The sequence below is a fragment of the Medicago sativa genome, chromosome 4 (assembly GCF_051527215.1).
Source record: "Medicago sativa cultivar Bolivia chromosome 4, Bolivia_mono, whole genome shotgun sequence".
Lineage (NCBI taxonomy): Eukaryota > Viridiplantae > Streptophyta > Magnoliopsida > Fabales > Fabaceae > Medicago > Medicago sativa.
In genome coordinates this window covers 68,334,815-68,361,943 of record NC_140752.1, presented here as the reverse complement: position 1 = coordinate 68,361,943, position 27,129 = coordinate 68,334,815, and the positions used below count along the sequence as shown (strand labels likewise).

The following is a 27,129-nucleotide window of genomic DNA, read 5'->3' as shown; positions in this document are numbered from 1 at the left end:
TTTGGCTAAATTACATTTTTGGTCTCTTAACTATTTAATTAGTATTGCTTTGATCTCTTAATTAAAATTTGATTTATTTTGGTATCTTAACTTTATCTCCGTTATACATTTTGGTCATTTACGTTAGTTTTAATTCAAAAATGTTAGAGTTTATTCATCTTCTTTTCCTCTTCTTCATCTTCATATACCTCAATCAACTTTCAACAACAAAAATCCCAAAAAAAATTCAGAAGAAAATGAAGAAACCTTAACGTTTTTGAATTAAAACTAACAGAAAGGACCAAAATGTGTAACAATGAGAAAATTAAGACACCAAAATAAATCAAATTTTAATTAAGGGGCCAAAGCGATACTAATTACCTAGTTAAGGGACCAAAAACATAATTTAGCCTATATCTTTCATTTCTTTTACCAGATTATTACTGCCGACTAAGACCCGTTTGTTTTGGATTTTCTTAATTTTCTTAAAAAAATCACTTTTTCATTTTTAAGTATTTGTTTAAGATTTTTAGAAAAATCATTTTATCAAAAAAATCTATTTTGACTCTAAAATAAAAAGATATTAGAATTGACTTTTCTCAAAATCTATTTTTTAAAAAATAAGGTAGTAACACATGTAAATATTAAAACTCATTTTTTTTAAAATGAATTTTTATAGGTAGTAAACAAAAAAAAATAACTTCAAATTTTTTTAAAATCTCTAAAATTAATCTCTAAATTCTTTTAACATAAAATTTAATTTTTCTTAAAGCGAAAACAAAGGAACCCTAGTATACATCATTTTCTTATCCCCTTTTCTTTTTCCCAGGACTCTTCTTCTCTCCACTGTTGTCCGCTCAGGCTTCTTCTTTCCTCCAGACCAGGCACCAGCTAGCCGGAATCACATCCTCCACCCCCCAGAATCGCCGGAATCAATTCCTCCACCAACTCACTCTTCCTATCGCCTCTTGTTATCAAATAAGGTAAGGTAAGCCAATCGATTCTCCAATTTTTCCTTCATTCTCCTATTGATTGTTTTAGGGTTTCAAAATTGGCGATTGGGAATTGTTTTAGGGTTCAGAATTGGGGATTGGGAATTGTTTTAGGGTTTCAAAGAGTTTGGAAGATTGCTTGCTAATGATAAGGCATAGAATGTTACACTTACATAGCAATCAAGAGGCGAGTAAACTGCATTCAGGATGTTTTCATCACAAACATTCAGACCCCACATTTAACTAAGGCCCTGATTGGATGAACAAAATATTTTTTAATTAAAGCATAAACACTTATCATATATAAGCACTTATTGTAAGATACTTCCATAACAAATTATAAAATAAAGTCAAATTGTTTTTGTATCTGCTATAAGGTGTTTCATAATGTTATCTTGAAGAGTTTGTGAAAATTAGCTGAAAACAACTTATTAACATAAGATAAGTTGTTTACTTGTTTTCATAAGTTCTCACAAATGCTTAAGTTAGAAGAGAAGTTCAAATAAGTCAATCCAAACAGGTCATAAGATAAGTTCTCATTGTCTCGGATTATGTTAGTTTTGGGATATGTGATTTTGAGTCGAATATATGTTTAAAGTGTAAATTGTATTTTTCTATATGTTTTATTCATTCTTAGCTCTGCATTATTTTGATATGGCCTAGGGTATTTATAATCCCTCCTATTTATATATTGTTAAATTTCCTAGATTCAACCGGTCTTTGTTCCAATTAGTAACAAATTGCATTTTAGTCGTTTTTATACTTTTAGCAGTGTGTAGTTTTTCTTTTGGGAGAGTGCATATGGACGTGGTTGAATTTACATTTTTCATAAAAAGTGCATTTTAATGGATCTCTGCATCATGTATGACTATTACTTTATGCGACACCATATCCTCCTTTAAAGTAGACGTTCTTTTAGGTTACAATCATTAAGCCCAAAAAATCAACAATCAAACTCAATCACTATACTGAAATCTGGAAGTAATAGCAAAACTGAAAAAGCTCCGTTACAAACAAATCTCTTCTCTCTTTTTTTTATTGAAGGAAACAAATCTCATCTCTTATTCTTCTTTTCTTCCACCTTGGTATGTTTTTTTATTGCATCCGATTTTCCTTTTTTCCCTGCCTATTTTGTTTCTTTTCCGCATGTTTGTTTCTGCAAAATGTTTCGCATACTACTACTACTCTATTTTTTGTTAAATTAAATTCCACCTTTCACCTATAATTGAACGTGTTTCGTTAATTAATTTCTGTTTAACTATGCTCTATAGTGATGCTACTCACACTTTTAATTTGTTATATTATGGATTGAGCAGTTCTATAATAATCATATTGATATAATAATATTTCTTGCCACTGTGAGCATACACTATCAAGTTTGTGAATTTCTACAGAATAAATTAATGTTTAGAGTTAAGGAGAAAATTTGTTGAAATTTGAAAAATCAATGTGTTTTTACCATGCTTGGTGTAACTTGGTTAATTATAGTTCCTGAGTTAGATTATTGATGGTAGTTTGGTGTGTATTGTATTGCAGAATTCAGATGGAGGGTAAGCTTGCTGACGAGCTTTATGCTGAGAGTTTAAAAGTCTCAAAATTAGAATTAAACGGTAATAAGATTCTTTATCAATGAATTTGATATGGAAAATGAATTGTTTTTGTCTACAATATACAAAGGGTGTAATATTATATATGTATAAACTATTGAAATTGGAATTAGTTTGGGTTAGTCCGTAAGGCTTGGCTCAATTGGCAATGCCGATATTGCTAGGTTAGACACCTTTACTTGGATTCGAACCTGTAACATCACAGTTGTGTGTATGAGTTTCAGGTGGAATTGCCACTTTGTCTACAAATATTTTTTTATTTTTATTTTTAAATTAAACAAATGCATCGTAGTCTGGAATTTTTGGTTTTATACAAAGTATTCAAATTGTTTTTTCAGTATTGTTGCTTTAAGGCTTCTAATTGTATGTTGCTTTCAGATTGTGGTGATGATTCTTTCTGGGATGATTCTGATGACAAGGTGTCAGATTTGGACAGGGAGTGGCAAAGGAGGCGTGACCAGTTCCATACGGTATTTTGACAATTGATAATTTGTAATTCATTTTCCTTATTTTAGTTATGAATTGTTTAGTTCTATAGAATGATTAGCTAGTAATTTTCATTCTTCACATGCTTTAGAGTGGGTATCGAGAAGGTCTTATAGCAGCAAAGGAAGCTTCTGCACAGGAGGGATTCAATATTGGTTTTAAACAATCAGTCCGTGCTGGTTATAGCTGGGGTGTTGTAAGAGGTGCATCCAGGTATTTGAGAGAGAATACATAAAGATGATTATGCAGTTTAATTGAATTTGATACTGTTACTGACTCACCAATTTATTTTTGATTATTTTCTTTTTCATTTTTTGGTTCCTTTGAAGCGCTTTTGCTCATCTTCCAGATCAGTTAAAAGAGAAGTTGGTTGAAACACTGGAAAAGAGAAATGAATTTCAAGGGCTGTATGAATCAGTGCAATCTTTGTCGACAACAGATGCTCTTAGGCTGTTTCATGAAGACTACAAAGTACAAGAAGCTTTGAAACAAAATGAGCACGGGGATGTTAGCTGCGACACAGTAAGTTTGCAGCAGCAAACTTCACATAACTCTCCTTTGGCAAATTATCGTGGGCAACTTGAATCTCTGATTTTTGATTCTCCTGCAATTGACAGTCATTTACCTGAACCGAAATAGACGGTGATACCTTGTATTGTATGTAATACACTGTAGCCTAGAATAGTAAGGGCTTCCTGTGGAAAAATATCTTCCCCCATTTGCATGATTATAAAAACAAGTTGTAATTGAGTTACATTTAAAGACTCGTTTTTGGTAATGAAAGGCAGATTTTTTATACAATCAAGTGTTCATTTCTTGACCTTAGTGGTAATCATTAATCTTAAATAGTAGAAACATAATTTTTGTTGTTAGCTCTTACTTCTTACCTCAAAATCATCAAATAAACAAATATTGTTCCAATTGTAATCTCTGCTTAATTTAAACACAGCTGAACTCAGCAAAACAAGTTGAAATTCAGTTGTAATTTGTATTCTGAGCTGTAGTTCAAACTATATTCCCACTGTAGTTCAAACTATATTCCCACTGTAGTTCATTATCATGTTGATTTTTCATTTTTTTCTCTTTTAAATATATTTATTTCTATAAATCCACAATAGAAAAATGTATAGCTTATGTTGCCCCTATTGGATTTTCTTTCTGTACATTTATCGTTATTTGTTCATTAGTATAAGCTCGATAAGATATTGTTTATGTTTTTGACTTCACATCATCACATCAAGCTTTTTGTCATGAATAATATTGACTTTTGGAAAAAAGGCTTGTTATTTTTTTATCTCTACGGTTTATATTTTCTAGCTGCACATATACGTGAACCAGAATCCGAGTAACAAAAGCTGGATACTGTCATATTTCTCATTTTCACTTGCTATAGATTCTTTCATTGGTTTATAATTTGTCATTAAAGACAGCAATTCAGTAGTTGTATTTCAGTGTTTCTATTAGTTTTTGATGATGAAACAGAGAAGAAAAATAAAAACAAAAGTATATAAAGCATATATTGCTATGCTTCTACGTGATACAAAAAAATAGAATAAATTAACTGATCAGGAGCATGAGTGCCCCTTATATTATAACATGAAAGTACTAGTGGATCAAATACAACAAATTGGAGGATAAAATCCACAAACCTTAGTGGAAACCACAAATCCCATTCTTACGTCTCTCTCCCTTAATTCTGCAAGCTGAATGTTCTCCATGATTCAGAAAGGAGATGTAAAACAAGTTATTTGTTGTAATAGGCTTGCAAATTGTTTCTGAAGATTGGCATTCTCTTGGTTGGCTTACTCCTCTGCTACCTGGTTATTATAGCATGCATTAGATACAAGCTTGAATAGTTCTTGCATGAGCGAAGTACGAATTGTTTCTCGTATGAGTTTCACATTTTGATGTTGACATTACTGTTTCAAAAGCTTCAACAAGCAATGCAACCTTCTTTTTCCTGGCTGGAGCAAGTTTAGTGATAGCTTTTCTGAGTGAAAAATCAAGCATCCATTCCTCTGCATTTTTTCTATCATCCATCATCTGATGCTTCAGTTCAACCTTCTCTGGTTCTCGATCAGGAACCAAGGGCAGGAAATTTGGATTTCTTGGGTTAATCTTTCTCATTTCCTCAACATCTTGGATAGATCTCTTGTTCATAGTTGGCCATTGCCACTTATTGCTTATGTTTCGCTCTTCACCACCAATGCTGCTTTTAGTCTGGAACATAGTAGCTGTAACTTGATCTTCCTCAAGTAATAGCTGGTCCGGAACAATAATGGTGATCTCTTCAGGCACATCAGTTGAGGGAATTTGGTTCCTTTGGCGAATTTCTGTGTCCTTATTCTCTAGGTTTGTGTTGCTATCTTCACAGTCCTCTTCAATCTTGCAGGTTTCACAGATTTCGTGACTATCACTATTGTCAATTGTATCTCCATTGAGTATCATCGAGGCGCAACCAGCCTCATTTTCCACATGTTTTTCATTTTCTCTATCATTATCTTCTGTGTTTGTCAAACACTGAAATTTTTCCTCTTCCAAACAAGATTGGTCATACTCATGATCTGTGTTGTTGGACAGGTAGTCAGAGTGTATGCTTCTATTTGTGCTTTCCTGGACCCGAGGCTGTGCATCAAAAGATGTGCTTTTCTCTTTGTTACCTTGCAGTGATTTTTCAACCATAATGTCCACATAATGGTTGCTAAGGATGTCATCTAGCGACGTTTCAAATATATCTCGATGAGGACTCTCTGAAAAGGACTTGTATTTTGAGTCTGTCTCACATGTGATGACAGAAGAACCAATATCCTTTTTATGGTTGACTAGACAAAACTGTTCCTCTTTCCATTCCATATCATTACCTTGGGAATCAGAATCACCCAATTCATCATTCTCCATTTGTTCCCCATCAGAGCTTACATCAGCACAATAGATTCTTGTACATATTTCTTCATGAAACCAGTTAGGTTGGTGGTTTTTGTTTGTATCTTTAGCCTTTGGTTCTTGGTGAATGCTTTCCTCGGTATCTGCTTCAATTTCAGAAGTGTCAAAGTAGTTTTTGAATTCCAATCTGGGATTCATATCAGACTTGGTGAGATCATCACAAGGCAAACATGGAGTTACTTGATGATAGACACATTTCTCATCTGCTATGTTGCCATTCCTCTCCATTGCAAACTTGACACCTTCTGGATCCTCAAGGTGTTTGACAATGTCCGATCTTCCCATTTCGTATGCTTTTTCCCTTTCCATGGCATCAACTTCATCAAAGAAATCCATACCGATTTCTCGTGTTAAGGGAATGCCTATTGGATTACCCTTATCAGCTTCATGGCATGCATGTTTTCCATCAAAGACAATCTGCTCAATATCAAAATCCTTCCTTGTCTCACAAGGCACCTTCAGTCTTCGAGGCACTTCCATCTTTATACTCTTCCGAGTCTTCAAAAGGTCATTCTTTGCTGACATGATGCAATTAAATTGAGGCAAAGGAGCATGTGGATTGCCATTGAGAGAACAATATGTATATGGACAAATCTTCATGATCGAAGTTCCAGGATTAAGCATGAGGTGTGCAGGGAACTTGGAATCTTTTAAAGTTGAAGAGCAGGTAGCTCTGTATGGTGCATTAGTATCTGCACGCAGCGTGGTAGATTTTCGTGGACAAGTTGTACTTGGCTTTAAATTGGGAGTCTTCGTCAATATTCTAACCAAATTCACACGAGACGATCTTGACATAGATTTTGCAGTTTTTTTGCTAGACACAGAGCTAGATTTTGAATTACTCAAACACTTTTGTGGTAGATTCTTAGCATCTGAACCAGATTGGTTATTCTGAAGACTCACTAGTACTGGCTCCTTTTTTGCATCTGAGCTGCTGATAGGCTTCATGTAATTTGGTGACCTTCTCAGCAAAGACTCAGTGGGTGGAACATGAAGTGGTAACAACTTTCTTGATCGAGATACACTCCTCGTTGGAGGTTGTGATTGAAGAGCCTCCAAATCCGAAAGCTTAATTGAATTCGACTATTTCATTTTCTTCATACCATCAGTTCCTCTGCCCTTGTCAGATTTAACATGATCAGCTTGGATACCAAGCTCACTGCAAACCCTTATTTCGACCATATCCAAACGAAAAACAAATTTATAATATGTAGGATTTTGGAATCAAAATTGGTTTTCCTTTCTATGGAGTTCAATCACTCGAAGAAGAAACACTTATGTTTTTGCTTTCATAGGAAGTTCACACTGCCAAGAGAAGAGGCAATGAAACCAAAACAACCAGAAACATTCTCTCTTGGTTTATTTTGCTTTGTTTGCATATGTTGTATTTTTGCTTATTCTCAATTGTGGTTTGGTATATGATGAAATTTGAACGAAACTGATATGTTTCATGCTGACATGTACTAACAGAGGGTTTAGTGACCCTTTATGCTGGAGCATTATTAGTATATGTAACATGGAAATACTCCATTTGCTTGTGACTTGTTTCTTATATTTAAAACATAATATTGTTGCTATTAGCTAACAAAACATCACAAGATTGTGCCTTTTTTTGATTCCACAACTCATCAATTACCAAATGACTGAACTACCCTCTTGATTTGGATAATGAAAACCTTGATTAATACTCCCTCCGTTTCAAAATGAGTGTCGCTTTAGCCAAAAAAATTTGTTTCAAAATGAGTGTCGCTTTCAGTTTCCAATGCAATAATAACTTTTTCTTTTCAACTGTACCCTCGAATTAATACTCTGCACACTACTTCCAAAGTATTACTTTTAAAACTAATCAATAGTTAATAAGGATAATTTGGTAAAATAACCATTCTCTTTCTCTTAATCATTGCATTTCTTAATATGTGTGTAAACACCTAAAACGACACTCATTTTGAAACGGAGGGAGTACAATAATACATTTTCCACTTACTTTGGCATAATGTCGGTTGTTTAATGGCAATAAAGTTATATTAAGGCAACCCTTTGGTTCACGAAATTGACTCAACTGTTTTTGCCTTCCATTCAATTGCTTAATAATGGTGTTACATAAATAAAATAGATAGGAGTATTATATACTACAACTCTAAAGTGTAGGCTTATAATTATTGTGTAATGATGGTAAGTAATTTGTCAAATAATAATGTGTTTGCATTTATTTATGACAGGGAGCAGGGACGGACCCACATAGACCACACTGTGGGCCAAGGCCCTCACTTCTATTTTATTTTTCTGCTATATACATGTTTCTTCCTTGCCTGACTTGTAGCGTTGGTATTTTACTCTTCAATGACATATAACTATAAGTATTGTAATAATGTATGCAAGTATTAAAGTCAGCCATTTTCCACTTTATTTTTGTCTTTCTTTAATGATAAGTTTAGAAAAATATACCATAAATAATACTCCATTTAATCTTTATTATAAGAGATAAATGAGTTAACAAAAGTTGAAATATCTCATTCATAATATAAACTAAATATATGAATTTTTGTCAACTCATTTATCTTTTATAAAAAGGATCTAAAGGAGTATTTATGTTTTCATAAGTTTAGCTAGTATGATTCGTTAATGTACAATTATTTTGCATATGAATCTAATGATGTGTTCCACATCAACTAATGAATATGACAACTCATGTGTTTTATTTATTTACATTAACTCATATGACAACACCTTATTGGATGCATGTGTAAAAAATAGGACATTGACATAGTATACTACTTAAAAAATTTCATATTTTATTTTTCTTTTATTTGGTTTCATTTTTTAAAACATACTTTGTCTAATATTTTTAAACTTAAATTGAATTTATTTATTCATTAATTTAAATTAATACGGCCCCCACCACTCAAATTTTCTGGGTCCGTCACTGACAGGGAGAATAGTAGTTGGAAATTTGAAAGTTTGCCAAGTTTCCTAACTAAAATAATGCTCTTAATAGACATGCTTCAATGAGTAATAAATTGAGGGAAGTTTATGATAGGACCGTAGTATTAATTTTTTAATTCATTGAATAACTGAGATATTATATATATATATATATATATATATATATATATATATATCAGATACATCGGTTATTCAATAAACCTAAAAAGTAAAAAAAAAAATATAATAGTAATCGGATGAAGTAGTATTTGGAAAAATAAATTTCCTCTAAAACAAACAATATGATCCATCAATTGTGTTTTATCATAAGTTGAGAGAGGGGAATGAAATAGAAGATTGAGTAGCTATTTTCACAGCTTCTTCCAAAGATTCTTTCAAGTTTTGGAGTTGCTGTCCTCCTGATCTTTCTTCTTGTATTCTTGCTAATGTCTAAGGAATCATCACACTTAGGCTTTAGCTTTTTTCTTTCTTGTTTTTTCTCTCTCTCTCCTTCTTTTCCATTTGATAACAAAACGATTTGTCTCATTTTATATATCATTTTACAATAAAAATGAAGCATTGAGGTTTTCTTTTTTACTGTACTATTTATTGTTTTCTCTTTTTCCAATTCTTTTAATTTCATTAATGGTAGATAATTTTGAAAAATTATTCACAAATTATCTTGGTAAATTGGGTAAAAAAAAACTCTTAGCAAATACTAAATTTTATCAATTCAATAGTGAAATTAAAATGTTTTGTTGACCAGATAAGTATGCAAGTTTTCATAAATGGTCAATATACTTTTCAAAATACAAGAAAAGTATTGAACGTAAAATTTTAGCTACAAAGGTTTAATTTATTTCAAACTTTTTTTTTGAAGAAATTTATTTCAAACTTGTTGTGTATGAATTCAAATGATATAGTAATAATATTCAACGATTAGAATGATTAAATTTAATTACTAAATTGGATCATTAAGTAGAGTAACTTGATTCATTCTGTCTCCACTCTCTACACATAAGCGCAATGAGATCTAAACATGACCCATAATAAACAATATGGTCTTTAAATGTCATGTGATTTAACTAATGGACATGAAACTCGATATTGATCAAACAACATATACAAAAAGATTTAAAAAAGAAAAGGAAAGGAACTCTTCAATGTAACATTTCTTTTTAGAGAAGGTCAATGTAACATTTCTGTATCTTTTTTTTATTTTATGACGATAATCTTTCTGTATCAATAAAAAAATGCAACGTTTCTTTATTTGATAGATAGAATGTAATGTTTCTGGTAACATAATTCATGTCGTATGATCAATTCAATTCAACGGTAGTACTATGTATATAAAGTAGAGTCAAAATTGAAATTTTATTATTGTCTAAATTAAAATTCAAAACCACAATCTTCCTCACATAACAAAATTCAAAATCACAATGTTGAATGAATCTAAAAAATTCGTAATTATTAAGACAAATTAAGAGAAAAACAAAAGATGATGCAATGTTGTAATTTAGGCTTTATCATCATCTGTCATAGCCTTATTAACGGCAACAGCAATGTTGCACAATTGACGAAATGCTCGACTCTTTGTAGAGAGAACATCATCATCACCAGGTATTGAAGCATCACATGTATCAATTGCAGCCAAAGCTGCTTGCAACCATAATTGAGCATCACGTTTGGCATTTGACAAAAGAGCTGCCACAGTATCCTCAAGCTGGCTTTCTGCATCCAATAAAGTCTCCTTGCAATCAGCCAAACCTTGTTGAATTCCTGGGTCCAAATTTGGATCGTCGATCATCGTTTTCACATCGGATAGTATCCCGGTCGCGTTTGAAGCGGCCACCCTTAGTGATATCATAGCCAGGTCTTTTAGAGTCGCTTGTTGGCTCACTTTGTCCGAAGAAAGGACCAACAGACATTGTTCCTTGTTAGGCAAGTTTGCACATACTTTGTTGATTAGGGGATTGACTTGTGCAAAGGTAACTTGGTGGTTTAATAAAATGAGGTAGATAGCCAAGAGAGATAAGTATTTTGTGACTTCCATTCTTTTTCTTCTATGTTGATTTAGTTTAATTTTATGAAACTAATTAATTCAAGTTTTTGTTTATAAACTATTGTGAGGAAACTTAGTAGAGGGTTAAATTGTTTGTAATTGGAGAGATGCGCTTGACCTCAATTTTATTGGATGGTTACCACTTGCTTGTTGCTTCTAAAATTAGAGTATTAATTTAGGGATAGATATACTAACACTTATCACTCATTACTTTTCTATTTTTGGCTAAACTAGGGACCACATGAAGTATTTTTTAGAATATAAGAGACAAAGTGCAATTTAGATCCTATATGACCTCTCCCTTCCTAAAAATGGCAAGGGTTGAGAGTATCTGCATGATTCTTACTTCTTCCATCCAAATTCCAATCTTATGTCATATCCTATCCTACTATATACATATAAATATCTGCTTCTAAACAAAAATACCTATACATATCTATTAAGTTGTTCAAACTGGATATATTCAATCTCTTTGTGTTCCAAGGACTTGATCATTAACAATTAAAAAGAAATGGTATACTTATAGTTATATACAAACAAAAGAAAGAAATTTATATTCTTTTCTGCACTGCAAGAAGTAGTACAACAAAAATAGGAGAAATGAGAAAAACAATATACAGCAAAACCTGATTGATTTCACTTTCTTGAGCCACTTCATCTTTAACGGGGTAGTTTGATTTGTTTTCGATAAATGCATCAAAATAACTCTGGTAAAATGTGTTCTTTGAATAACGAGAAGATCTTGTTCTAACCTTCATCATTTCCATAGCCTGCAAGAGTTCATATATAAGCAATATTCAATGAGAATATATTTATTGTAATCTAGATTGAAAGCGATATTAATTTTTTTTAATAAGCAAAGAAAATCATTACTACGGAATGAAACAAAGTTTAAGCACAAGGTGTGCAGAAGCAAGCAATACAAAGCTACATCGAAATATAGGTTTACTTGCAAGAAAAAATATTTCATTTTCCTTTCTAAAAATTTCATAGTTTTACCATTATTATTTGCAAAGTAAAATTGGATAATGGATGTCAACTTACAAGCTTTCATGTAAAAAATGGTATGAAAGTATTGAATTCAAAGGAATCAACAGTTATAAAATTCTCTATTAACTACGTGTTATACTTTTAACACTCTTTAAAAGGTTATCCATTTGTAAATAAATATTTTTCTCATTAAAATTATACTATTAGATTATGTATTCCGTTACATTTATTTTGTAATGATACTGTTTTATTTGCTAATTTTCCAAAAATATTTTGATTTAATATCTTTTATATTTTTAATTTTACAGTGTAATGCAGGTGCTACACTACTATTAGACAAGACAAATAGACAATCACATTTTTTCCACAAATAAAAAAGTTTGATGAGTATATGCACTAATAGGACAAACAAGTTTAACATGTGCATCCAATCACATCTCACCATAATGTTACTGTGGAATATTGAATACATGTGTAAAATTATTTTATGCATGATCATTGAACTCAATAAAGACAGGGTAAGGTTGCACATTTAGCAAATCATGTTACCTGAAAGCTGTACATGAATTGTCTTGCTTTCTTGCCTACTTTAACACTTGGGTGAGATTGAAGCTTTTCATACATACTTCGAGCTTCATTGTGCCTGTCAATCATCAAATCAAAATATGTTTGGAAACTTTTTTATTAAGAATAAGTAAACAGACCATAAATAATAAGCAAAACACCTATACTTCCAAGTCAAAGAGGCTATGGTAGTTAGTGAACGAAGTCATAGATGGAGCAGTGACATAATCATAGTTCAATTTCATAAGAATAAATATAAATAATAGGATAGGTATAGATAATATAGTTAGGTTTCAGCAAAGAAAGGATATTATTCTCCCCCGTCCCCAGTCTGAAATAACAACCTTGCATATGCATATTGGGGAGTCTTCAAGTCTATGTAGAACATAACATGGTAGATTCGATGAGAATTTTAGATATGTCAAGAACTTTGCAAACATACCTACTGAGGGAGTCTTGACAAATCGACCACTGTAAAGCAGCTAATCCATGTAGCTCACTCTGCAGGGCACAGACATGTTCAATCTCATTCATATATTCCTCTAAATCCTCCATATATATGTTTTCCTAGTTTCCCTGCTAGAGTATATGTCATGACATTCAAACGTTCAAATATTAAACATAAAATGTAAAGCTAAAAAATGCTTTAAAAAAGGGCAAACAAAATACCCTTTTGGTTTGTATTAGTTGGCATTCAGAGAGATGATATTAGGTTCTTACTGAAAAAATAGATATGCATTCCCCCACCTCTAAACATCTTGTACATAATTTAGAAGTTTACCTTGAAGGGTAATTTGTCAATGACTTTCTCATAGTAGGGTAAAGCATCCTTCAGTTTTCCCGCGTCCATTAAGAAGTCACCATCCTTCAATGCCTATAAATATTATATACAATTCATGAAATAAATCATGTTGGGATTGCTAATGATCAATTTAATGATCTATCACATTCTATTTCAAACCAAGTGAATGCCTTCATTTCAACAAGTTAAGAAACTTGATCAGCCATTGCTAATGATACACTACATTCAATATCTATGAAATTAAGATATACTCACATGCATACAAATAAACCATATGCAAACAAATATTGCAAAGAAGAAGAAAAAACACGCTAAAAAGAAGGAAAGGATGGTAAGAATATTTTGGGATACCAATAGATATGATATGTTTACCTCCTCGCATTCGATTTTTAGCTTTGGATCAATATTTAATCCATATTTCTTCTTGTAAGCAGCAAGCATCTGCTTCGTGCGTGCTTCTTTAGCAGCCTTTTCTTCTTCACTCTCTAAAATCTCCCCAGGACGTATAGTTCTTCCACCTCCAAACTGAACAGGTCAAGGAAGGAAAGGGTAAATTTGAAAGGCATTCACAAACAATTGGACTATCTAGGTTTTTTCTGCAAGAAGATTTGGCAAATACTGAATACATACTGTTTTTGAAATATTGTTAGGTCGAGGAAATACACCCCATGTAGAAACTTTTGGCTTGTACAGTTCTGACTCAACATCCTTAGTCTGTTCAGGCTGTGGAGCTGTTGTTGTAGCATCGAAGTTGTTTGCATCTCCGATAATAAGCTCCACCTCAGGCAAGTCATCGTCTGAGAAGGAGTCTGAAAAAGGAACCAGTCCAGGTGGCAATCCCCTTGTCTTCTTATTGTCCGAAAAGCCAAGCCCCACAAAATCCATCTTTGAAACAGACAATTCTCCCTTCTTACCAACACTATTGTCATTCACATTTTCTCCCCAAGTACTCTCACTCCCTCCTTGCAATCCTAAAAATAAATTCAGACACCCATTTTAGCACGAACCGCATGACCAAAAGTACACACCTTTTCATGATCAATGTTTATAAAAATAAAGTGCAACCACAATCGTGGTAGCAATTTAGGCCATTGTTGTATCTTTGGCTACAATTGAGGTCGCATCAATCGAAGTTATCGAGGATAGCAATGTGACCTCGTAGACATCATCTAACACTGAAATAATCAAAGACATCAACTAATGGAAGCAGAAATCGAAACACGCCAATGACTTCGTTTTATAATAAATAATACGACATTGTTTTTAATAAGATCATACTTATTTTGGGTGCTTAAGTGGGGATCATACATACACATCACTCATTATATAAATCTATAGTATTATTACTCAACTTCTCAAAAAAGTTATTTAACAGATAGCACCAATAACTCTATATCACTATATATTTCAATAAAGCTCATTTATTATAGTAAAATTTATTAAATAACGGCCACAAATAGTGAAGAGATAGGGTGCTTCCATAAGCATATTTTCTATAAGCACCCAATTATCTCCGGCCGATGCAAAATAGGTGAAGCAACTATCTTTGCGTTCAGTGATAACCTAACACATTAATTAAGCACTTATAGCATAAGCAAAGTACTTATGGAAATAAGCTAAAAACAGCTTATGAACATGTCAATATGTGACAACTCACAAGCTGTTTTCACAAGTTATCTCATCAAACAGATTCACAAGTGTTAAATAAACTCAAATAAGTCAGTTCATAATTATTACCTTGATCAGTTTCACTAACAGAAACCTCTTTATTCTGCTTATACTTTTTGGCCTTCTCCATTGCAATCTTCACAGAAACCGGCAAATCCTTTTTCCCTCCATCAGCACCGTTTTGCTCAATTCCCAAACCAGAGTTTGATTTAATCGATTCTTTATAAGCTTTAGCTTTATTAAACGCAAGCTTTATAGGATCAACAGAAGCAGTTTTTTCAGCTTCTATCGAATTAACTTCAGAAGATTCCTTGTTGTTTTCTTGGTTCATAACACAACACAGATTCTTAGTTTTTAACCTTGTTGGTTTCATGCGCAACGAAGAGAACCATGAACATGAACAAGAAGAAGAAGAAGAAGAAGAATGTAATAATAACGAAGCCATTAATTAAAAATAAATAAAAATATTCATCACCACTCAGAACTTACCACCATGAACATGTTTCGCTCTTTATGGCTGTTAGATAATTCGGGTTCGGATTCGGGCAACGGGCTTGTGTTATTGGGCCTAAATACCCGGCCCAATATTATAACTTTTTTTTTTTTAAATTCTAATCATTTAACAAAAAAAAAAAAAAAGAACTAGGGTTTTGTAGGTATAAGAAGGGTCCTTATCTTCTCTCTCGTGTAGTTCCGTTCTTCTTCACACTGAGTCTGAGGCTCACCCCTTTGTCCTAAATCGCTGACCTTAAACTTAAACCGAATCTTCACAAAGGTACCTTCTTTACTTCAACTCTATTTCATTTCAATGATTCTTTCATTTCTTGTAAATCGATTGATTATGTTGTTTCTTTCAGATTTTGACCTAATTACTGTGTGCTGTGTTGATTTCGAGTTCTATCAATTTATTCAGTCAAATTTTATTATCAATTTAGTTTTATAGGTCTCTATTTTCCCAAATCAATTTTTTTTAATTGTTTCATGAGCTTAGAAGGTACTGATTTAATTGAGGGTTATTGTGAGTGTTTTTATAGTTAAGGGGTTTTGTAACTGTTAATATTAGTCTCCGATGATGAACAAAATGATATAACTTTCGTTCTTCTGAGATTTTTCTGTGCGGAAGAAAATTATTGGAGACCTGAACTGAGGAGACTGTTTCAAATTTTTATTTTTATTAGAAATGAAAAAAAAAAAAAACACTTTGTGCTTCAGATTGTATGCTGTGTTTATCTATGTGTTATTATATAGGATTTTTTTTGTAATATTTTATGGTATATGGATATAGAAAATATGCATGTGTGAGCTGAATTTAACTTGGATTGTTGCGTCTGTAAAGTCATACGATTTAGTTGAATTCACACTACACAGTAGTAAGAGTTGTAGTCATTGAAATAGGATTTAGCTGTTCTAATAGACTGCGTTATTTTACAAAATCTGATTTTTTGATGCACATAAGGAAATGGGATTTAGGTGTTTGTCTTATTCTGTTGTTAACAATTGTTTCATGTATATTTCGATTACACAATGTACTGATGCAGTGTGTTTATGCCTTTTCATGACATGTTCATGTGGTTTGATAAATATGAATAAGGAACTAAGTTTGATTTTTGATAATTTTCCTGCTGTGTCTTGACTTTCTTCTCTGTAGTTTTGGTTCCAATTATTTTTGCATCTTTTATTAGGCGTTAGTTTGTTGGAATGAAATTTATGTTATTTTTTATATTTTTTGCCTTTCTCAGATGAATCGTGAAAAGTTGATGAAGATGGCCGGTTCTGTTCGAACCGGAGGAAAGGGTACCGTCAGAAGGTATATTTATATGTGAAACTCATTATGGTCCATTCTAATATAACTTGTTTTTTTTAGTGATGCCAATATTAGTTGTATAGCATTGTTTTGTTCTTCAAATATTTTAGATATATCTGTCGGTTGTTATTAGGGTCACTACTTACTAGCCATATGCTGACATGAATTCTTGAGCGTATATTAAAATTAAAGTTTCCCCATTCCCCTTGAGCATATTCGAGTGTGTCCAAGCAAAACTTCACAATTCCTCGTTCTTTCTTTTACTCTGAACTCATACTTTGTTCATGTTGTTGCAAATCCATTGTTTAAAGAATGTTTCTTGAACACACATTATGCTTTTGTTGAGTTGAATTGTCTATTTTGTTTTTCTTACCAAGAGTTGAGTTGTCCCGTAATTTTCTGCCTTTTGTTTACCTCAGAAAGAAGAAGGCCGTCCACAAGACAACAACTACAGATGACAAAAGGCTTCAGAGCACCCTGAAGAGAATAGGTGTGAATGCCATCCCACAAATTGAGGAGGTTAATATCTTTAAGGATGATGTAGTTATCCAGTTCTTAAACCCCAAAGGTAATATCAGCCCATAATATTTCCAGCATTTATTCTTTTTATATGATAGGATGTATGCTATATATATTGCTTTTCAAATTTTGCTGACCATTAAGCTTTGATTGTTTTCTTTCCAGTTCAAGCGTCCATTGCTGCTAATACATGGGTTGTTAGTGGTGCTCCCCAAACAAAGAGTAAGAAATTACATCCTTTTTCTTCATATATCTATTGCTCTAGTCTATTATATGTGTTTTGCTAACATAATATGCATATTTTCAAAGAATACTTTAAATGAAAACTCTGGCTGCATCAATCATACATGAGCACCTATGCTGAATCTGTTCATTTTGCAATATCTGGATTTTTGTTATATTTTAGAGTACACCAGGGCATATTTTCCCACAATTTATGAACGGGCTAGACTTTTATCATGTGCTCTTTGTTTTTGGGCTGATTATTTACTGCTTTGTCCTAAAATTGACATATTAATTTCACTTCTACAGAGTTGCAGGATATACTCCCTAGCATTATCCACCAATTAGGTATGTGCTTTGAACTTTTTCAAAGGTTTGTTTGGTGTTTCTTGTTCCTACCCAAGTTGAACGTTTTGAATATTATTAAAAAACAGGACCAGATAATTTGGAAAACCTGAAGAAGATAGCTGAACAATTCCAGAAGCAGGCTCCTGAAGCAGGTGCTGGTTCAGCCACTGTACAAGAAGAAAATGATGATGATGTCCCAGAGCTTGTCCCAGGAGAGACTTTTGAGACAGCTGCTGAGGAGGCCAAGGATAGTTAGATTTGTTATTGTGCCATCTTCTGTTTTTTTTCAAAAAAGAAAATCTTGATTTTCATATTTAAGTATTTCAGGGTGTTTAGTTATCTTGTCATATACTTTAAACAGTCCGAATACTTGAATTAAATCTGTTTTCCTTCATCTAATTCAAACTGTTTCTGCTTGGTTGCACTTGATTTCATCCAACTCTTTGGTGGTGTCTGGTATAGCTGAAACCAAAAAAGTTTTCCGGAAATGATGTGAAGATAATAGTTTCACATAATTGGTAGAATAGAAGTGAAAAACAATTCCTAGACACAATGAATCCCCCGAGAATATGGATTTGTAAGCTGTAGTTTTATTCACCTTCAGAAGATTTTAGTCAGTAAAGCAACCTTCTAATGGATTGAGTTTATCATTATAGACTCGCGTAGGTTTGCATAAATGAATTCATGAGGATGAGGATGCATTGTCGGCTTAAAAATTAAGTTATGTCTAGGACTTTTGACCTATATTGCATAAATAAAAAACTGAACTGTCTCGTGTAGATAGAACCTATGCAACGTTTAATACTTATCGATATTTTTTATTTTTTGAGGGGTTTGACATCTATCGAATTGATTGGTATATGAAATGATTCATGTATTTTTCTTAAAAGCATGCTGCATGCAATATAGGGAAGTCTAAAGATGACAACATTAACAGGAATACTTAACATCAATGACATGATTTGTCACTATTAGTGGTCTTCTACTACGTCTCATAAAATACTTTTTTCTAAAAGATTTTTTTTTATTAATTATATTGAACTAGTGTTAAGACGGGCGGGAACTAACATCGAGTAGAAATTAAAGATGACTTTCAAACGAAATTCTAAGTTGGCAGAGAATGTTGGAGTATTGAAGGAGAAGAAGTATAGTTCAAGACTTCTCATGTTGAACTTGTTGTGAAGACGGAACTTGCTTCACTAAAATACTAGCATTAAGACGAGCTTGTTTCACTAACGACGGAGCTGGCTTCACTAAAATATTAGTGTTAAGATGGATCCTAACGACGAGTAGAAATCGCATATAGAGCTTTTTTTTTTTCCAGAACATAGTTTCTCGGTGTTTGAGAAAAACTCCTGATCGACATTTAACAATGCACAAACTATCTTCGTCGTATAAAAAAAACTCTCCGCCTAAACTTTAACAAATGTAAATATACTCTTATATATATTTTACATTTTAAACCCCTGATTATCCACCACTAACTCAAAAGTTCAAGAACTCAAATATTAGAACTTCTAGACTAATAAGATATTTCTACTCGTCAATGTCACACAATTGCATAAAATCATGCGGAAGAATATCAATATTTCAAGGCTTAAAGCCTTAAACTCAATATGTAGATTGAAAAATGTACTTTTTAGCATTTGCCTAATGTTATTACCTTGAGAGAATCAATACTATTCAATTTTTTAAGTTTGTAGAGTAATTTGAAAAAGAGAAATGATATTTTTAATTCACGTTATAACTTTACAATCCTTAAAACAAACGATAAATGTTTGAAACATCCTTTTTCATACACTCAATATTTTATTGGATGAAACTTATGTGAACGTGATTACTTTATATGAGATACTTTTTCAAAATGTCGGATCTACTTGAGTACGTGAGCTCATCCAAAAAAAAAAGTATATTAAAGAGAGTGTTAAAAAGAATGAATCTATAACACTCCTCAAAACAAATACATATGTTGTTGGTTACATTTTTTGTGGGAATTGAAAGCGCACTCGTGGACATGGAGACAAGCAATATCTTTATGATCACAAATTAATTCTGGCTTTGGATGGTCCTCTCACATTTGAGTAATCATAAGTTATTTTAAGGGGATGTTCTTACACAAGTTGTTGCCCATAAAAAAGGCAAAGCATATATTCTCATTTCTAAGTTCTCCTCGACATTTCCACTAGAAATTGCCGCACATATTCGTAATTGCAATTTGCAATGCGATTAAAGATTATTCTGCATCGAATAGACAATTTAAAAAAAAAATAAAATTAATAAGTGGTTCAATTTTTTTAACGATTGAATAGTAAGTGTACCAAATTTGATACGACTGATAATTACATTTTAGCACATTGTTATGATAAGATGGTAAAATATAATTGGTAAAACTAATTTACATATTTTGTGGATAATTATTATACTTCACACATCTAAAGTCAAATTATTTTTTTGAAGAAATTTAAAATCAAAATTTAATTGCAGATATTGAAAATTTTCCCATTTTAGGTTACACCGTTTAACATTTTCTACAATTCCTTTTCTCATACTGTTTTTTGATATACAATATCTTTCAATCCCTATTTGAAATGAAGACATTAACTTGTTTTTAAAAAATACTAGGTATTTATACATTTTTTTAGGCATACTAGGTATATTATACATATATTTGACTTTGTTAAAGTGGAGTATTTTTTGCCTTAAAGAAACAGAAGAGAAATACTTTTAAAGAAAAGTAGGCGACCATATATGCATTGACAAAACAATTGCCTATCAAAATTATGATTATATCACTCGCAGCGAGTATAGTATAAAGTGACACAAGTATGAGAAGAAACAAATAAATGTTTGAAGTCCCTTTGTTAAGTAGATAGAAGTGTTTAATGTGATAGTTAAGTCATTTTTAGATCCTCTCACATGATGGATTGATATTTCTAGATGAGGCATGAGAATTTATTTTTAAAAGAACATGCATTTATGTTTTTTTTTGCTCTTTTTCTGTGGATTTAAACCCTGAATTCCCAATTTCTTATTCTTTAACTCAAACTAGTTGTGTTACCAAATTCATATAAAAAAAACATGCATGTTGTTATCATTTTCTATAAAAATTTCAATTGTTTGATTTTAAATTAATATCTATAATTAATTTAATTTCTGTCTTGTTTTTTCTTCATCTAAGTAATTCCTTCATTTTCTTATGTTAGTTTTTTCTGTAAAACATTTCCCGTGCAGCCACGGGTCTCAAACTAGTATATATATATTTGTACACTTTTTGATGTGTGAAATCGATAATGAAATATACTTCACAATAAATGAGAGAAACTAAAGTAAGGACTAAGGAGGGTTTCTTGGACAAAGAGAGAGGTTAAAAAATAATGTTTATATAATAAGAAGTATACTCAACCAACCAGTGGTCTAGTGGTAGAATAGTACCCTGCCACGGTACAGACCCGGGTTCGATTCCCGGCTGGTGCATATTAAGCTGGTTTTTGTTCATTTTTGAACTTTTTAAAAGAACTTATTAAGCTGGTTTTTGAACTTTTTAATTTTTATTTTATTTTTATTGTTTCTTTGTTTTGAATAATCAAAGAACTTTAATTTTTATTTTATTTTTATTGTTTCTTTGTTTTGAATAATCAAAAACATTAAATTTTGTTTTTCGCTTCTTAGCTATCATCATTGGAAGCAACAATAATACAACTAATTATCCACAGCCCACCACATATTTTGTTTTCTGGGTCCTCCACTAAATTATGAGAGTAGTGCTTGACCCCTAAATATGCTTCCAACAATCATATCAGTATTTCCAACAAATTGTTGTGCTTTGTTTTACGTAGTGCGTTCTGTAAGTAACATTACAAGTTTAAGTTATTATAAATAATCATGCTAAAAAATGTTTCGCAATGGGAAGAAATCAATTATGATGTTTTGATTTAAGTGCTGAACCAATTGGGAATTAACAAGGTTGGTGAGAGCAAGAAGAGACAAACATCGATTTTTTCCTGGAATCACAATTCCATGAACATGGCAATGAACTATGCAAAAATACTGCAAGATTTGAATCTAATTTTTTTGACGTAAAAAATAAAGACATAATCTGGTATTATAGGAGTAGTGATATTTGTACAATCATTTGTAAAAAACATTTTTTTTTCTTTTTTTATTGGTCAAAAACAATAGAAAGAGAGAGAGAGAGAGAGAAAAAAAAAAAGATAAATAATAAGAACATGATATGAGTATGAAAGATAGAGTTGTTCAAATGTTGTACAAATATCATTTCTCTTTGTCTAAGTCAAACAAAAGAGTAATGATAGATGTACATCCATATATGAGGTACACCCAGTTGACACGCCACCATTTATGGTGGTTGATGGTGGTCGTGACGAAGTCTAGCGTTCCTATAGAGGTCGACGGAAGGGTCCGACGACTCATGGTAGTTTGGCAGAGCTCCGACGACCCTTTTGATGGTTGGCAGCAGTGGAACTCATGTGATTTGTAGTTGTCAGTAGTGTTGCGATGACCCATGATTGTTGGTGGCGGAGGCGTTCAAAGTGGTATTGCCAATTGTGAAGAGAATGACATGTGTCTTGAAGAAAAAGACGTCATGATGAAAGAGTAATGTAGCCATGCAATGACGTGTAATTATTTATCTCATAAGTCACATAAGAAATTAATAGTATTACTATTAATAGTACTATAGAGAATAGTAGTGGGGTCTTTATGCCTATAAATAAAGGCTTCTAAGAGAGTAGAAAGCAAATTGTAAGAAAACTTTTGTGGTATGAAGTTTCTCTAAAAAGGTTCCATTCTCTAAAGAGTATGTCTGCAAGTAAGTTCTTTTCTCCTCAAATATAAAAAATTGAATAATTATATTCGGCTAATTTTATTTGTAATTTGATAAGTCTTCCATGCTTGTAGGTTCCTTAGTGATTTATATTTTTAAATCCTGCAACATAAGTAGAATCGGTTGGAGTTCTGATTGCCGACCACCTCCAACCAAATAATATTTTATTAATAATTAATATAATTAATTAATTTAAACAACAATTTTTAATGGGCTCCACCAAAGATAAATTGTTGAAGAGAATCTGAGTTTGATTCCTAGGTGGAACAATTCTTGATCATGCTTTTCTTACCTCTTATGCCAACTTCAGATTATTAAGGTTGCTTTTCCTTGAGAACCGGAGGGGTAACACGCACAAATGTTTTTAATATATACAAATAAGATATTTTTTATTAAATTAATTTTAAGAATGTGCCAAATGGGTATGGGTATTTGTTTTTTCAATTGGATTAGGTGCACTCATGATTGTATGTAGTCAGTTGTAGTCATCACTTTGGAACTGTCCGATCAAAATCGGAAGGTTCAAATCTCAAGATTGTTTTTAACTTCAATATAATATAGGTCCAAATGACGGTGGTGCGACGAGGCGCGACCTCTGCATCACCTCACCTCCGTCTGTACAGTGATCGTTGCGCCGGTGGCTGTACGAGGTTGTACCAACACAGCTCACGGTGGTGTCTGGTTTTCTGGTGGGGATGGTTTGCGATTCGCAGTGGTTTTCGGGGAGGTTTTGTGAGTGCTGGTGTTGGCTTTTGTGGAGGTGCTAGTGGTGGTTTGTGGTGGGGGATTCGAATCCGGATCGGAATATGAAACCAGAGCCGGATCTGGATCTTCAATGTTTTTTGTTTAGGTGACCATTGACAAGCTCTTTCCCTCTCTGTTTCCGGCTCTCTAACATATCTTCTCTGCCCCTCTCTCTAAGTGGTGGTCAGGTAGCAGTTCGTTGTTCTTTTTTGTTTGTGTGGAGGTGACGTGATGGTGGTGGTTGTGGTGAATGGGTGGTGGCTAGTGGTGGACAGGCAGTAGTGGTCCGTGGAGACTTGGTGGTGGTGGGTGGTGGTAAGTCGGTGGTGGTCCGGTTCGCTACTGTTTCTGTTTGTGTGGTGGTGACATGATGGTGGTGGTGGGTGGAGTGGAGGGGGGTGATGTGTGGAGCCGATATGTGTGATTTTTTTCCGGCGACTGCAGGTGTGGTGTTTTATCTTCCATTCACGATTAATCCTCCTTCAACGAACTCCCGAATCGTTTGACGTCGTAATGATCGTGATGGTTGTGCTTGTTCACGTCGGTGGTCGTGGTGCTTCGGATTGTGCTTGTTTGGTGGCAGACATTCTAGTTGTGTTGTGGTGGTGGTGACGGCGGCTTAGTGTGAGGGATTGTGGGGCTGTATTAGTGTTGCGGTTTGCGGATGGGAGCGATATAAGGGGGTGGGTGTTTGTGGGGGGTGATTCCTTTTGGAGGCAGACTCTGTTGCTCGGGTCCTTGTTCGTCGTCACTAGCTCTCGTTTTTTTGTTAGGTTGTTAAGGTGTTTAGGGTGTTTGGAGGGTGGGTGTCCGTTGCGATGAGCCTTTTCCTTTTGATTTGCTTGTTGTTTGCACCAATCGCATATCATGTCCATCGTCTTACTTATTGTGTGTTGGTGTCTGGTGGGCCGGTTATTTTTGCTTCAAGATCAGGAGTTGGTGTCTAGCTGCAATCCTGTTTGACTTGATATGGTGTTCTCTGGTGTACCGGGGGAGAGGGGTGCCCTGCTGATTTGGTTCTAAAGTCTGGTGGGCCGATCACTTTTGATTCGAGATCGGGAGTCAACTCTTTAGCTTAAGTTGGTTTTTGGGCTTTTGTTTTGTGCTCTTTCGGTGGATCGGAGGTCGAGAAGTTGTGGAAGCTGCATGTTCATTCGGTTAGGAGCTTTTCGAATGTGGCTCAGCTTGGGTGTTGAAGTCTGAGAGTTTTATTTTGAGGGGTGTTCGTTGGGGGTGAGTAGTGACGATGGGTGGTTGTGGATACTGTGTTTATAGTGTTTTGTTTTTGTTAAGGTGTTCGTCTTAGGTGGTGATGTGTTTTGGTGGGTTTATCTTCAGGGGCTTTGTTTGGTGGTTATGGTATACCGTCTATATGCGGCACCATTTGTATCTTGTTTCGTCCATACCATGCGTCTTGCGGGGATGGCGTTTAATAATATTTGCTGATTCAAAAAAAAAAACTTCAATATAATATAAAATACTAAAGTTAAAATCTGAACCGTTCAATTTTGATCATATGACCTCAAGTAAGCCGACTACACGACCGGTTTTCGACTACACTAGACCAACTGGAAATTAACAAGGTTGGTGGAAGCAGGGCCGGCCCATAGCCCGTCGAGGCTGGGCTATGCCACCGGGCCTCAAATTTTTGGGGGCCCATATTATTTTTTTTGTATATAAGATTCTACAGTAAGCGTTATATAGAGGTAAAGGCGAGTTCTTAACAGAATGTTAACAATGCTTCAGTGGTAAAGCGTTCCGCAGTTGTGCGCTGGGTTAGGGGTTCAACTCCCCCCAGGTTTTTTTTTTTTTTTTTTCATTTACGGTACCTCTTTTTTCATGAGGACAATATATTTAACTTTATCATTCCATTACTTTTTTCCCAAACTAATCCATTTTGCTTAATGAAAAAGAAAATCCCTTGCTTAATCTATGAATTATGTTTAGCTTTGTAACCAAAAAAAAATCTATGAATTATCCGTCACAACAACCACAATTAGAAGTTAAAAACTCATAAATTGCAATTGGAAAAGACTAAAGAGTAGAGATATGAAAGAAAAAAAATTTCCTTTTTTTTTTTTTATTAGGGGCCCGATTTATAAGATTAAAACCGGGCCTACGAATTGTTTAAGACGGCCCTGGGTGGAAGCAAAGAAGAGACAGCCATCGATTTTTCCGTGGAATCACGATTCTGTGAACATGGCAATGAACTATGCAAAAAATACTGCAAAGGTTTGAATGTATGCAATGCAATTTGACAATAAATATTCTAATGCATTGATCCCTACGAGGCTATGAGTTTCTTAGATCCAAGTTCCTAACCAATAGCTGCCCTTTGTTCCAACTCTAATATTATCACAAATCCAATAGCTGCCCTTTGTTCCAATTCTAATATTATCACAAATACGTGTGGTTTTATAATTTTCTTTTTGTTTTATCTTCTATTTTCTTCGAATATGTTCTTTCCAAACAACGAGCACGATTGTTTATTGCAACCAACTTTGAATCTCCTTTTTCTGTAAATGTAAGGCGAATAATATGTATATCATTGAACAAATATTGCCACACAAGATTTCTGCCACTTTTTGCTTCACAATCTCATATTCGAATTTTCTCTCTTTTTATTTATTTAAGGCAAGGTAGTTAAAGATAAAATTGAAAATTGTATTTTGATCGTGCAACATTTGGGAATGTTTTATGTTAATCACTTGGTAACTTATGGGATTTGGACCTTAAATTCGCCACATGGTGTAGGAGTCTAACAACATTGTATTATACATGTAAAATAACAAATATAAATTATAAGATAGTATTAATTAGAGTAAAAGTATAAAAAGATGTGTAAATACATGAATCTTAAGTAATGCATCCGAAGTAGTGTTGTCGCTGGAAGTTTGTTGTAATTGGAACCATCCGTGTTTTGAGTTGGTAACTTAAGTTCAAGGTCTTCTTAATCGATTGTCAAAGTGTAAGGTGTGACATATTTCCTGCGAGGTGAATTATGCGATAGATACTTTTTCAAAGTTTTTGGTCTTAATTTACTTTTGTCTACTTGTATTTTTTATTTTGCTCCTAACTTTATCTATTTTTCCTTGTTGGTAGATTAGAGGTTTATTGAATATTGTATTGTAGTTAGTTTCTTTTTTCTTTTTATCTGGACCTTTACTTTTTTTCTTCAGAAAAAAAGTAATGTCCGAAAGTGATAAATAAAAAGAGAAAATATATTTATCATTATAAAAAAAATTATAACTCATTTGAAAAATTTATTTATTTTAAAAATATAAAAGGTAGAAGGTTTAAATCGGATTTGGATCATCTACATTTTAAGTGGAAAAATGTAGAGTGACATAGACAAAAATTTGGATAAAAAAGGAGAGATGGTAATGTTTAAAATGGAGGAAAAATATGTGAGAGAAAACATATTAAGAAAGAGATAGAGAGAAAGGTAGATAAATGAAGGTTAAATGGTCATAAATTATAAGAGCCTTGTCGAAAATATAAATTTGGATCATCTACCTTTTGAGCTTAGACAACATTTGGATAGAATAGGATAAATAACGGTGTTTAAAATGGTGGGAAAAAGACGTGAGAGAAAGCAAATCAAGACAGAGATAGAAAGGCGCACAAATGAAAA

General features: G+C 33.2%; 5 protein-coding genes and 1 pseudogene across 6 annotated transcripts; 3 read left to right on the top strand and 3 right to left on the bottom strand.

Annotated features, from left to right (window-relative positions):
* The first annotated feature begins 787 nt into the window (after positions 1 to 787).
* LOC146931118 (uncharacterized) lies at positions 788 to 3,865 on the top strand. Of its 2 annotated transcripts, none has more exons than XM_085702599.1 (5): positions 788 to 962; positions 2,508 to 2,581; positions 2,957 to 3,048; positions 3,156 to 3,277; positions 3,394 to 3,865. In XM_085702599.1, the coding sequence occupies exons 2-5, from the start codon at positions 2,515 to 2,517 to the stop codon at positions 3,701 to 3,703; spliced, it is 591 nt and encodes a 196-aa protein (XP_085558725.1). In that variant the 5' UTR covers positions 788 to 962; positions 2,508 to 2,514; the 3' UTR covers positions 3,704 to 3,865. The 2 variants fall into 2 exon arrangements, with proteins under 2 accessions (XP_085558725.1, XP_085558726.1); XM_085702600.1 differs by having other exon boundaries at positions 788 to 967.
* Positions 3,866 to 4,612: 747 nt separating this feature from the next.
* Positions 4,613 to 7,552, bottom strand: LOC146931117 (uncharacterized). Its single transcript, XM_085702595.1, has one exon. The coding sequence runs from the start codon at positions 6,953 to 6,955 to the stop codon at positions 4,901 to 4,903; it is 2,055 nt and encodes a 684-aa protein (XP_085558721.1). The 5' UTR covers positions 6,956 to 7,552; the 3' UTR covers positions 4,613 to 4,900.
* Positions 7,553 to 10,284: 2,732 nt separating this feature from the next.
* LOC146931116 (putative invertase inhibitor) lies at positions 10,285 to 10,982 on the bottom strand. The gene has a single exon (XM_085702597.1). It carries the CDS (start codon positions 10,980 to 10,982, stop codon positions 10,446 to 10,448), a length of 537 nt encoding a protein of 178 aa, XP_085558723.1. The 3' UTR covers positions 10,285 to 10,445.
* Positions 10,285 to 15,495, bottom strand: LOC146931115 (cytochrome C oxidase subunit). The gene is made up of 7 exons (XM_085702596.1): positions 15,085 to 15,495; positions 13,978 to 14,318; positions 13,720 to 13,872; positions 13,327 to 13,419; positions 12,988 to 13,046; positions 12,531 to 12,624; positions 10,285 to 11,761 (listed from the first exon to the last, which is right to left on the bottom strand). The coding sequence occupies exons 1-7, from the start codon at positions 15,458 to 15,460 to the stop codon at positions 11,543 to 11,545; spliced, it is 1,335 nt and encodes a 444-aa protein (XP_085558722.1). The 5' UTR covers positions 15,461 to 15,495; the 3' UTR covers positions 10,285 to 11,542.
* Positions 15,496 to 15,704: 209 nt separating this feature from the next.
* Positions 15,705 to 18,342, top strand: LOC146931113 (basic transcription factor 3-like). The gene is made up of 6 exons (XM_085702598.1): positions 15,705 to 15,790; positions 16,755 to 16,822; positions 17,239 to 17,387; positions 17,504 to 17,560; positions 17,870 to 17,908; positions 17,995 to 18,342. The coding sequence occupies exons 2-6, from the start codon at positions 16,755 to 16,757 to the stop codon at positions 18,162 to 18,164; spliced, it is 483 nt and encodes a 160-aa protein (XP_085558724.1). The 5' UTR covers positions 15,705 to 15,790; the 3' UTR covers positions 18,165 to 18,342.
* LOC146931114 (small nucleolar RNA Z159/U59) lies at positions 16,078 to 16,168 on the top strand (annotated as a pseudogene).
* Positions 18,343 to 27,129: the final 8,787 nt, after the last annotated feature.

What these genes read in the sequence shown, in the direction of transcription:
- LOC146931118 (XM_085702599.1), top strand. Translation starts at nt 2,515, where the DNA reads ATGGAGGGTAAGCTTGCTGACGAGCTTTATGCTGAGAGTTTAAAAGTC. An exon ending in CTCAAAATTAGAATTAAACG is followed by an intron (nt 2,582 to 2,956) that starts GTAATAAGATTC and finishes TGTTGCTTTCAG; the next exon opens with ATTGTGGTGATGATTCTTTC. An exon ending in GGCGTGACCAGTTCCATACG is followed by an intron (nt 3,049 to 3,155) that starts GTATTTTGACAA and finishes CACATGCTTTAG; the next exon opens with AGTGGGTATCGAGAAGGTCT.
- LOC146931117 (XM_085702595.1), bottom strand. Translation starts at nt 6,955, where the DNA reads ATGAAGCCTATCAGCAGCTCAGATGCAAAAAAGGAGCCAGTACTAGTG.
- LOC146931116 (XM_085702597.1), bottom strand. Translation starts at nt 10,982, where the DNA reads ATGGAAGTCACAAAATACTTATCTCTCTTGGCTATCTACCTCATTTTA.
- LOC146931115 (XM_085702596.1), bottom strand. Translation starts at nt 15,460, where the DNA reads ATGGCTTCGTTATTATTACATTCTTCTTCTTCTTCTTCTTCTTGTTCA. An exon ending in TAAAAATCGAATGCGAGGAG is followed by an intron (nt 13,420 to 13,719) that starts GTAAACATATCA and finishes TAATATTTATAG; the next exon opens with GCATTGAAGGATGGTGACTT. An exon ending in AATTCATGTACAGCTTTCAG is followed by an intron (nt 11,762 to 12,530) that starts GTAACATGATTT and finishes GAACTCTTGCAG; the next exon opens with GCTATGGAAATGATGAAGGT.
- LOC146931113 (XM_085702598.1), top strand. Translation starts at nt 16,755, where the DNA reads ATGAATCGTGAAAAGTTGATGAAGATGGCCGGTTCTGTTCGAACCGGA. An exon ending in GGAAAGGGTACCGTCAGAAG is followed by an intron (nt 16,823 to 17,238) that starts GTATATTTATAT and finishes TGTTTACCTCAG; the next exon opens with AAAGAAGAAGGCCGTCCACA. An exon ending in TAGCATTATCCACCAATTAG is followed by an intron (nt 17,909 to 17,994) that starts GTATGTGCTTTG and finishes ATTAAAAAACAG; the next exon opens with GACCAGATAATTTGGAAAAC.